The following is a 12,040-nucleotide window of genomic DNA, read 5'->3' as shown; positions in this document are numbered from 1 at the left end:
GGATGAAAGAAAAAAGGAACAAGGAAGCAGGAAGAAAGAATAGGGAAGAAGGAAAAGAGATGAAAGAAGATCAAAAAAGGAAGAAGAGAGAAAAAAAATAATGTAAAAGTAATCTTGGCAAGAATCAAAATCCAAATTCAAGAACAGAGAACAATAAATGAAGTCTTCTTATTCCTTTCTATGCTACCTTCATATTTCTTGTACCAGCATTTCGTGTCCAGCCTTATGTGATTTATACTTATGTGGAAGTCGCCCACATTTATCACGCGGTAATGCTGTTTACTTCAGAGAAAATTGTTTTCGGGTAAACTTCCTTTAATAGAATTGTGGTCAGGCAAAATTGTTTTAACCCCGTGTAGTAGCAACACTCATTGATAGGTTACCAAATGATTTGCCTCGCTCAGTTGTCTCCCATTGGTGAGCGATGAAGATCTTTAAATATTGAATCAACGAACGCCAAATTTTAACAATCTAGAAAGCGTCTACGATTAGGCCGTACACTCATTATCTGATTTTTTTCAATGCCTGATTGTGGTCCTGAAAAGAACGCATTTATTTTCAATGATGTGCCTTTCCAATCACTAGCAGTAACAAAACCAAAACCAGAATCCTGCCACAAAATTTCCCTTGATTGCCACTGACGCCAACTAGAGTTGTCGCAAATTAATCGATTACTTCGATTAATCGATTCATCGTTGTGATAATCGATTAATTTTGAATCGATTATTACCCAACGATTAATCGATTCAATAATCGAGAGGAATCGTGAGTAATCGATTAGTTACTAATCGATTAATCAGAATTTTACGACATCATAAGGATGTCGAAAATTAATTGATTATTTCGATTAATCGATTCATCGTTGTGATAATCGATTAATTTTGAATCGATTACTATACAATGATTAATCGATTCAATAATCGACAAGAATCAAGAGTAATCGATTAGTAACTAATCGATTAATCGGGATTTTACGACATCTCTAACGCCAACACTTGATGATTTGCCGCTTTGATGACGCGCCCTCGTGATTCTACTACCGACGGCAACTTTCAGCCATCGCCAAGCGGTTATGTTACGCACTTTGAGGAAAATTCTTCTCGGCTACTTCTTCTGTATAAATTGATTAATTTCCAATAATGCACATCACAAATAGCAATAAACTAAAGTCGGAATCTTGCGAGAAAATGTCCTTCATTGCTGCTATCACGACCGCCATAATTTCGCGACCGTCCCAAGTTTTGATTCTGATTTGACACCTAGTACCTAGTACCTAGTGAGAATGGGTCACTGTTTCAACCACTCAGAATACTTGTAGAATAGATTGAATGTATTTGAGGGCAAGAAGACTAAAATATAAGAGACCTTTTTGAACGATTTTGTTCTACGACCAACAGACTGCCGGTGATCGGTAATCGAATATTTATGGGAAATTTAAAGCTTTGATATACTACCCAATAGATAAACTAATACATTTGCTAACAAAAATGAGATTGATGTCATTTAACATCACCATCTACCAAATATTACTTGCACCACTAATGGGTACACTGTTCCTTTAGTGGCGGTAAAAATTAATTTTGGTTTCCATGGTGGTGCTATCCATTGATTTCTCATGAGACTCGCCACTATAGGTACAGTTGCACCACTATAGGTGCAAGGGAGTCAATTTCATTAAGAAAAATCTTTGTTTTCAATAGTTTTTCAAGTGAAATCTTAGGATAACTTGTATTTAAGGGTTCTTTCTAAAATAACGTAACGCTAAATTTGGTGATTTTGGACTCCCACCTTCCCCCTTGTAACACTTTTTGTATGTAAGGTTTGTTTTTTTGTATGGATCGTAACGCTCGGCTTGATTTCAGCGTTACGTAATTTGTTAAAAAGCCCTAACAGGTTATTTAAAGCACAACGCATCCACTGAAACCATCGTAAGGTGTATAATTATGATAAATCTCCCTCATTACCTCTACTATTGATGCTACCTCCACTAAGGCTACGGTTACCCTGCGAAAATAAAAAAATATGAATTTTTAATTTATGAACCCACGCACTTTTAAATCTAGTTAGGTAAAGAAATCCAACTCTTCCAATTCTGGTATGGGTCTAGTCCAATTCTGGTGTGGGTCTATTGGAGCCGCTAGTGGAGCGTAGTTCCTTCCTGTTCGGCTAATAAAATCCAGCTCTAATGTGAGTTGACCAATGTTCGGAATCACTATCGGACTTAAAAATCAAGAGATCAATAAAATCAATAGAAATCCAAATCTGTTGTCGGTGATTTGGAGCTCAGTTAGTTGGGTCAATGATAGCCAACCCTTGAGTGAGTTTTTTAACTACTTTTTTTTATTATAGAGGAACGGTTCGGCACTTCATCCCATAGCTCCTATTTCCATCCCATCAAAAACAAAGCAATGAAAAGGAATTTGGTTTGCTTCTTATTTTTGTGATTTTTTTCACCAGTGAGCACGCGTGTTAGCAAAAAGAAGCGACGAGATTGGTGCTGTATTTCTTTGTTTTACCATGAGATGAATATATGTTCAGTGAGATGGAACAGTTCCCCTACTTATGGTAAATAGTTCTTCATAATTTTCATAAGGAATTCGTTTGAATTTCTACTGGAAAATTTTCTGAATTCCCTCATGAAGTTAGTTTCAATTTCCACTGGAATTTTGTTCGTATTTTACGAAAAATTTGATCTATGGAGGCAACTTTGAATTTTCACTGGAAAAGAAACTTAAAATGTTTACGGAAAAAAAAGTTGTTTTGTACTTCGTCAAAATGTTCACGAGACATTCGCTCGAATTTTCTGCGGAGAAATCGTACTTAGAAGAGATTCCGGTACCGCTGGCGCTGAAAGGAATATTATGGACGCAGTTCTATATTCAAATGTGACCACTGTAAAATCTAAGAGTAGCTTAATTTCTTTGAAACAAAAGTTTGTCTTAATGCCGACAAAACTAATCTTTCCTTCTTCCCCATTTTGAGCTCAGTGCTACAAGGAAAAACAACGCTAGATCTGAAGGGCGACCAAGATCCCATCTTCAAGGACAGCGAAGCCGAATCGGACTGCTTGAGTGATCGTACCGCCGCACTGGAAGAACAGCGGGTATATATTGCGCCTTCATTTTTTAATAAAATTGTTTTTCCTAATCGATCGGGTTTTGTTTTCGTCAGAGCGGAGCAACCGCACTATACGTCCCGGAGTGTACCGCAGATGGACGTTACCAGCGGGTTCAGTGCTATCTTTCGACCGGGTACTGCTGGTGCGTTCACGAAGACACGGGAAAGAACATTCCCGGAACGTCGACCAAGGATAAACGGCCGCAGTGTGATGTGTACCCGGGCGTAGGAGGACGACAGATGCGAGGTTGTCCGGATGACAAGAAGCAAGACTTCTTGAAGGATTTAAGGGACTTTTTGAAGCAGCAAATTGCGGGCAATTCGGTTACGGCGTAAGTTTTTAAAGGTTAAAGAAATTAAGTCTTAATAAGGAAGATTTCCACTTCAGGGCGGACAACACTAAATGGGGAACCGAGGACGAGAAAATTGCAACGCTCAGCTTTGTGCTTCTGGATAAGAACAAAAACAAAGTGTGGGAACGGAAAGAGTGGAAAACATTCCGAGAGCTTGTCACTGAAACAAGGTAAGTGTATTTTGAAAAACTTCTGGATGTAGCATTTCATGCCTATTCTCCGTTCACTTGAAGACAACTTCGAAAATGTGGCAAGAAAATGCCTCGTTATTGTGACGTGAATAACGATCGCAAAATTACACTATCCGAGTGGTTGAATTGCTTGCAAACTGAGCGGACGCCCTACGTGGAAGGTGGCTCAGCCGTCAAAGCATCCTCCCTGATTTCCTCCAGCAGTTCTGCTGGGGGCGGTGGCGTAGGCGGGATGGGCCATTCCGAAAGTGGTTGGAGGCCATCGTTGTCGGCGTCGTCCACTTCGAAATTTCGAGGTCCTAACCCGCTAGAATCGGTGCTAAAAAGTGATTGAAACTGCAGTTGATCAACCATATCGAACATGAACAAACACCTACATACCAACCACATACACATACATCCACATACATACATATTTACGAATGAGACTTAAAGTAATTATGTCAACGTTTGGACGTTGACAATGGAGTTTTCCGGATGCATGGAGCTACTCGCCCCAGACGAACGGTCATAACACTGTACAGCTTATCATAAGATTATAAGTTGGGCGCCATTCTGGTTTATATAGATTCATCATCTCGTTACTGGTTTTTAAATTTATGATTATTTGGATGCCCATATTTAAAAGTAAAAATTTACAGTCATAAATTCAAATTTAATTATATTTTGAAATAGGCAAAATACATATGTACTGTTATAGCCGTTCGTAGACAGAGTACCTATGTTGAGGAGGGATGCTTCCGCAAAAAAATACGACAAATAGTGCCATTTTATACACAGCAATATGACAACAACAATCTGTTTGCGCTGACCTTCAAACCAGTTTGGAAACAAACGGAGCCGATTACATTTATTACAAGCATAACAATTATTTAATAACACAACTATGTACCGGTGTACCAGTGATATTTTCGCACTTTATATCGCAATCTCTCTTAAGAAAACAGCAGAGAACTGCAAATATATTTTATTTCAACGTTCTGATGAATGCACGAAGAGTAGAGAGAGAATACGGATTTACGATTGTTTTATTTAGTGTTTAAGTTCAGCCGTGACATACGAGAAGGGTAGCCTAGGGTAGAGGTTTGTGGTAGTGATCGAAAGTGACAATTTCCGAATTAAATCAGTATTAAAATCGCAAAATCGCTTTTGTACGTATTACCAAACACACTCATTTATAGAAAGGATTTTCGATAGAGAAATTAAACTGTTTGGGCTTAATTGTTATTGAATCAAAATAAATTGAATGCTTGAAGAAGAATGGAAAAGTGTTTGAAGAAATGAAACTCGAAAAGTGCGTGTGATATATGTTATTTAATTTAAACTCAACGTTATTTTTTAGTTTCCTGCGCAAAACCGAATCTATAAGTATATCGCATAGTTATTTTTTAATAAAACTTTTAGAAGTAAGTTTTTGTTTGCTGAAAATTATAAATCAAACTATGCAATCAGAATCGACTTTGTGTAAGAAAATGCTTTTTGCCTACTTATTTATACGGATTGTATGGTGAGGAAATACTATAATTGCTATCGTTCCTGTGGTGCAATAGGAGCAATAAATGAACAGAAGTCTGTAGAGAATTACCATGAATGAATTTGAAAATGAGAATCTATGAAAATTCTTACTTATATTTTAGAACAGAAAAGAAATCCTTTAATGACAACCAGAATTAGATTAGATTAAGTTAGCTCTTGCAACAAGTCAGATCTCACATTCGTTTTTAGTTTCATTTACGCTTGATTCATTTCATAGTGCAGCAAATTAGAATTTGTGTAATGTGTGCACTGCCGTTCTACGCATTATTATTTTTATTATTTATTTAGACTAAGACCAAAGTGGCCTGTGCGGTATTAAGAGTCTTCTCCATTCGGTCCGGTCCATGGCTACACGTCGCCAACCACGTAGTCTAAGGAGGGTCCGCAAGTCATCTTCCACCTGATCGATCCACCTTGCCGATCTTGTGCCCGTCGGATCGTTGTCGAGAACCATTTTCACTGGGTTACTGTCCGACATTCTGGCTACGTGCCCGGCCCACCGCAGTTGTCCGATTTTCGCAGTGTGAACGATGGATGGTTCTCCCAGCAGCTCATGCAACTCGTAGTTCATTCGCCTCCTCCATGTACCGTCCGCCATCTGCACCCCACCATAGATGGTACGGAGGACTTTCCTTTCGAAAACTCCAAGTGCGCGTTGGTCCTCCACGAGCATCGTCCAGGTCTCGTGTCCGTAGGGAACTACCGGTCTAATAAGCGTTTTGTAGATAGTCAGTTTGGTACGGCGGCGAACTCTATTCGATCGGAGCGTCTTGCGGAGTCCAAAGTACGTACGATTTCCAGCCACTATGCGTCTCCGAATTTCTCTGCTGGTACCATTTTCGGCAGTCACTAGTGAGCCCAAGTAAGGTACACCGGGGCAAGTTGAAATGCGGGGTAAGTTGAAACGAATTCATTGTTCATTGAATTCAGATATGAAAAGACCGAATGCTCTGATAATACGCGCCTAAACGCACCTTCTGACTGCCATTCCCGAAAGATTGCAGCTTTCAAAGGCAATCCCAAATTTTCTTTCTTTGCAAAATCCAAAACAACTATTTGACGTGCCAATAAAACAGGTCTCAAAACAATGTTTGGAAGAGTTTTTTCATCAAATTTTCACGGTAGGTAATCATTCAATGTTGAATAAGGGAGCGTTCACAAATTACGTAACGCTTTGAGGGGGAGGGGGGGTTGGCCAACGTGTGACGATCCATACAAAATTTTCAGACGTTTCATACAAAAAGTGTGACATAGTGGGGAGGGGGGTGGGGATTGAAAATGCCCAATTTTCGCGTTACGTAATTAATGGATCTTCCCTAAGCATAATGATTTCCATAATCATAAAATTTTCATAAAATAGATGACAGATCCGTTTTCATTTTTGTATTTTGGTTGTTTGATATTGCTCTGCATGTTCAACTCATCGGGGCAAATAGAAAGGCGTGATGCGAGGCAAGTTGAAACAACAATTCAAAACATCACCCTTGCAATTAAAAGTATTTTTTTTTTTCAGAATTCAGCATGGTTTTAAAAAAACATGCATTCAAAAAACACAAATTTATAAAAATATGCAAACTTCTGAACATAAATTTAATAAATTTTCGCCCATTCGGTCATGAATGCACCCTCCTACAATCTCCACTAGAATGAAAAGGGGTCATGTTTAAAATGCAGTTTTGAGATTTCTAATGTACGAGCACTGACTCTCAGAAAAATAAAACATAGAGTATGTAAACTTTTCGTTAACTCCACCTTCCACTTCCCCAGCTGCCTCTTTCTCCAATCGAAGAGTTTATGAGAATTATGATGGCTTGTTAGTTAATGTGCATTTGTGAAGAAGCCACAATCGAATTAATCAACTTCGCAATATACAACTGAACCAAATAATGAAGCATCCTGAATAGTAATCCGAGTGGTCACCAGTAGGAGGAAATCAATTTGATAAATTTTCAGCGTAGTGCGTTCTTCAGATTTTTATTTTTTTTTAAGTTTTATTACATTCTTCAGAATTTGGTCTCTGAAAATACGCTTGTGGCTTTGTTGTACACTGTCCTTGTTCGCATAAGAGTCTAATGTCATTTTCGCTGACTTGAGTAATTTGCAGTTGAATTTATCAAACTTGTTTTACATGGAGAAATACAAAAAAAAAATAAATTGAAAAAAAAATGGTATCCTTCCAAAAAATTACATAATATTCTTTATCCGTATTTATTGCTGTGGAGCAATTAAATGGACTATAAGTTTATTTTTTTGTGTAAAAGAGTACCTATCAAAATCTGGAATCTGATTTTTATGCGAGTAAATATCAAGATGAGACAACAAAAGTGGGATTTGCTTTCAAATTTCTAGAACATAGCCTACTATTTCATCAGTTTTTCTTAAGGTGACTTGCGGTGGCACTCCAACCACTTTGTAGTTGTACCACAAAAATCATCAACTTAAGATTAGTAGTCGTGAGAAACTCGACTACCAACACCTACCAATCTACAAGGCAGAAATTTGTTTCACTTAGTTTTATTTTCATTGAATCGACGCCAAATGTGCACTAAATGATTCGATTATTTTGTCAATAAAGTAGGTTTAGGTTCAAACTTAGTTCTGATACTTTTTCTTGTTAAATGGTGGTCAGGTTTGGTTTTTTATAATAAAAATAATTTGATAGGTGCTATTCGCAGTGAGGAGGTGGGTAATTGTAAGATTGTGTTGGTGAGCCGCAGGGTAGTGGCCGTAAGAGGCCTTAAACAGGAGACAATTTTCAGCTAATTTCTGAAAATTAAAATCGTCAAAAAACTTACATGGGACTCTTGAGCGAATCCTGGCAATTTTATAGTCACCTTTACAACCTCGTGCTTCTTGAGTGTCACTGAGTACATACATTTTGTTATTAATATGGCAAAAAGCTTACGTCTGAACATAACACAGTGTTTCAACTTGCCCCGATTCGCGGGGCAAGTTGAAACGATGCATAAAAAAAATTAAATGTAAAAAATATTTATGAAAAAGCTTGTTAAGGTTGCTTATTTTTTATGTATAATATTTGGCCCGAACTAGCAAACACCGCAAACGGATTCAAAATATACCAAAGGGTGATTTTTTTTATAGCACTTCGAATTTCAACTTTGAAAAAACAGTTTCAACTTGCCCCGGTGTACCTTACACAAATTCTTCTACCTCGATTTCGTCACCACTGATGTAAACTCGAGGTGGGTGGCTCACATTGTCTTCTCTTGAACCCCTTTCTATCATGTACTTCGTCTTCGAGGTGTTGATGACTAGTCCGATCCGCTTAGCTTCCCTCTTCAGTCTGATGTAGGCTTCCTCCATCTTCTCAAAGTTACGTACCATAATATCTATGTCGTCGGCGAAGCCAAACTGGACGGACTTATTGAAAATTGTACCACTCGTGTTAATCCCTGCACTTCGTATTACCCCTTTCAAAGCGGTGTTGAATAACAGACACGAAAGACCATCACCTTGCCGTAACCCTCTGCGCGTTTCAAAGGGACTCGAGAATGCCCCTGAAACTCGAACTACACACATCACCCGATCCATCGTCGCTTTGATCAACCGTGTCAGTTTATCCGAAAATCCGTGTTCGCGATTAGCTGCCATAGCTGGTTCCGATTGATTGTATCATCATCTTCGTCTGCCACATCGCCATTCAGGTGTTCTTCGTAGTGATGCCGCCACCTTTGGATCACCTCACGCTCGTTCGTAAGAAGGTTCCTGTTTATGTCCTTAAACATTTCAGGCTGTGGTACGTGGCTCTTATGTGAACGGTTCAACTTCTCATAGAACTTTCGTGTGTTATTAGCGCGGTACAGTTGCTCTGTCTCTTCACGGACTCGATTTTCCTGCCGGCGCTTTTTCCTCCGAAAAATCGCGTTTTGTCTGTTCCGCACCCGTTTATATCGTGCCTCGTTCGCCCTCGTGTGGTGTTGCAGCAATCTCGCCCATGCGCCCATTCTTCTCTTGCTCTAACTGCTCACATTCGCCGTCATACCAGTCGTTTCTCTGATCCGGGGGCACCGTGCCAAGTGCAGCGGTTGCGGTGTTACCAATGGCGGATCGAATATCTCTCCAGCCATCTTCAAGAGATGCTGCGCCTAGTTGCTCTTCCGTTGGGAGTGCCACTTCCAGCTGCGGCGCGTAGTCTTGGGCAAGTTTACCGTCTTCGACGCGTGTTGTACACCGTCGAGAGTTTTGAGCGCAGGCATACTGCAACGAGGTAGTGGTCGGATTCAATATTCGCACTGCGGTAAGTGCGTACGTTCGTGACGTTGGAGAAGAATTTATCGTCGATTGGAACGTAGTCGATTTGGTTTTCCGTTTCCTGGTTAGGTGATCTCCATGTGGCCTTGTAGAGATTTTTGCGGGGAAAGAAGGTGCTTCGGACTACCATTCCGCGGGAGGCTGCGAAGTTTATGCATCGTTGGCCGTTGTCATTCGATACGGTGTGCAGACTATCCGGTCCGATGACCGGTCTATACATTTCCTCCCTTCCTACCTCCTACCTCCTACGCTCCTACCTGAGCGTTCATGTCGCTGATGACAATTTTAACGTCCCGCCGTGGGCATCCATCGTATGTCTGCTCCAGCTGTGCGTAGAACGCTTCTTTCTCGTCGTCGGGTCTCCCTTCGTGTGGGCAGTGCATGTTGATGATGCTATAGTTGAAGAAACGAACTTTAATCCTCAGCTTGCACATCCTTGCGTTGATTGGCTGCCACCCAGTCACAAGTTGGCGCATATTACGCAGCACTAAGAAGCCGGTTTCCAGTTCGTTGGTGATGCCACAGCTTTGGTAGAAGGTAGCCGCACGATGCCCGCTTTTCCACACTTTCTGCACCTTTCTGTCCTGTCCAGCAAATCTCCAGTAGCGCCACGACGTCGAAGTTGCGCGGATGCAATTCATCGTAGATCATCCTGTCGCAACCTGCGAAACCTAGCAGTTCCATGTTCCAAGCTTCCAATCGTGATCCTTTATTCGTCGCCTAGGTCTTTGCCGATTATATCGAGTCGTATTATCTCTTATATTGCTCATAATTATTGGTTTTCCAGGCGGCTTATTGGGCCTGCGCAAATCTCTTGTCTCGTCGGAGGGCCGTCGTGTCAGGTCTGTTTTGTGTCCCACCTGACACCATGACTTGGGCTTGTGCGCTTTGAGCGGCACACGGTCGCTTTGGTGGGGTCTACGACCAATTCGATTTGCGATTGTCGTCAAGGATGTTTCCGATTATTCATTTGTTACAGTTATTGCAGTAACTTATACTAACTTACACCTTACAAATCATTTTGAAATTCAGAATCTGGATTGAGTTATTGACAAGCTACAAAATGATCGCACCCAAATCACTAATTGATCGAATTATTATTAATCTTTCGTTTATTTGGAAGGCTCATTTGCCGTGAAGCGTTACGAAGCCGAAATCAAGTTTAACAATACATTTCTTGATTCTTATACATAGTGTTAGTTTTGGGGAACCGAAAGACTCGCGGTTTAGTCGAGGTTAGGGAATACAATAATACAGTTGGAAAGGAAAGCATTTTAGGGTGCTTAAGTAATTACGATGCTGATGTTCACAAAGTTGACATTCCTCGCATTTTTATATCTGTAACGGGACAAACAAACTTTTTTTTGGGAGACAACGACGAGAGGAAGACATACGGAAGGGATTAACGACAGACATTGAAATGTACAACAAGAGGAAGACATTCGATATGGGGTACGACAGACAAGGGAATGGGCAGACAATGATTACAGTCTTACATCGGCAATTTTCAGAAATTGGTGGACCAGGGACATGTACTCGAGATCAAGGCCCGACAACACTTCCCTAATAGGCTTTGGTTGTTTTCCTCGGACCCGGCGATGCTCCTCGCACGCCAACACGACGTGATCGATGTCCTGATAATCCTCGCCGCAAACACAGAGATTTCCTTGCATATAAAGTGTAGTGGTTGGACATTAGACGACACATGGTTCGAATGAAGTCTCGTTCCATATTCAATTTTTTGAACTATGGACGCTTCGACACCTGTGGGCGAATTGAATACAGCCATCTACCCAACTCTCCATTCGTCCATTTCTGTTGCCAGCTGTTCAAGGTTTTCTGACGAACTAATGTGAAAAATTCATCGAAGGTGTTTTCCGATCGTAAACATCACCTTCCACAGCGCACACCTTATAGCCAAAGAGTCCGCTTTCTCATTTCCCGGGATCGAGCAATGAGAAGGGACCCAAGCCATGATGATGGTGAATGACCTTTTGATAAAGCACTCAAAGCTTTCCGTATCCCGGTTAGAAGATACGCTGAGTGCTTTACAGGTTTCATTGACCGAACAGCCTCCAAGGAACTTAGCCTGTCGGTGAAGATGAAAAAGTGATCAGGAGGAAGGGATGCGAATTGCTCGAGTGAATAGTGTATAGCTGCTAGCTCAGCAGTATACATGGAACAAGGCTATTTGAGCTTAAAGTAGGCGCTATGAAAAACGTTGAAAACACCGAAACCAATGGAGTTATCCATTTTTGACCCGTCTGTGAAAAAGCTTCTCTCCTCACTAGCGTGCCCATATTTTCTTGCAAATAATGGAGGTATTACCTCCGCACAAAGGAAGTCTGGTATTCCATGAACCTCCTGCTTCATGGACAGATCAAAAGTAGCATAGGAACTGTAAGAGTCTGAGAAGTTAACACGATTGGTGTCAACCGAAGATGGGCTTACCTCCAGCGTCATATACCAGTGGTAAACACTCATGAATCGAGATTGAGGGTTTTGTTCGAGCAGCTTGTCGAAGTTGTCAATGACCAATGGATTGAGAACCTCACAGCGAATGAGGAACCG

At 40.7% G+C, this 12,040-nt stretch overlaps 1 protein-coding gene across 3 annotated transcripts in view; it reads left to right on the top strand.

The window, feature by feature from the left end:
* LOC134217964 (SPARC-related modular calcium-binding protein 2) overlaps positions 1-5,270 on the top strand; it is a 128,286-nt gene extending 123,016 nt beyond the window's left edge. For all 3 annotated transcript variants that reach the window (XM_062696830.1, XM_062696832.1, XM_062696831.1), the window contains 4 exons: positions 2,988-3,103; positions 3,172-3,449; positions 3,506-3,640; positions 3,704-5,270. In XM_062696830.1, coding sequence (XP_062552814.1) covers positions 2,988-3,103; positions 3,172-3,449; positions 3,506-3,640; positions 3,704-3,995 — 821 coding nt within the window. In that variant the 3' untranslated portion in view covers positions 3,996-5,270. The remainder of the gene's footprint in view (positions 1-2,987; positions 3,104-3,171; positions 3,450-3,505; positions 3,641-3,703) is intronic.
* Positions 5,271-12,040: the final 6,770 nt, after the last annotated feature.

Source organism: Armigeres subalbatus, chromosome 2 (assembly GCF_024139115.2).
Source record: "Armigeres subalbatus isolate Guangzhou_Male chromosome 2, GZ_Asu_2, whole genome shotgun sequence".
NCBI lineage: Eukaryota > Metazoa > Arthropoda > Insecta > Diptera > Culicidae > Armigeres > Armigeres subalbatus.
The sequence above is the reverse complement of the archived record's forward strand: the minus strand, read 5'-3'. Positions and strand labels throughout refer to the sequence as shown.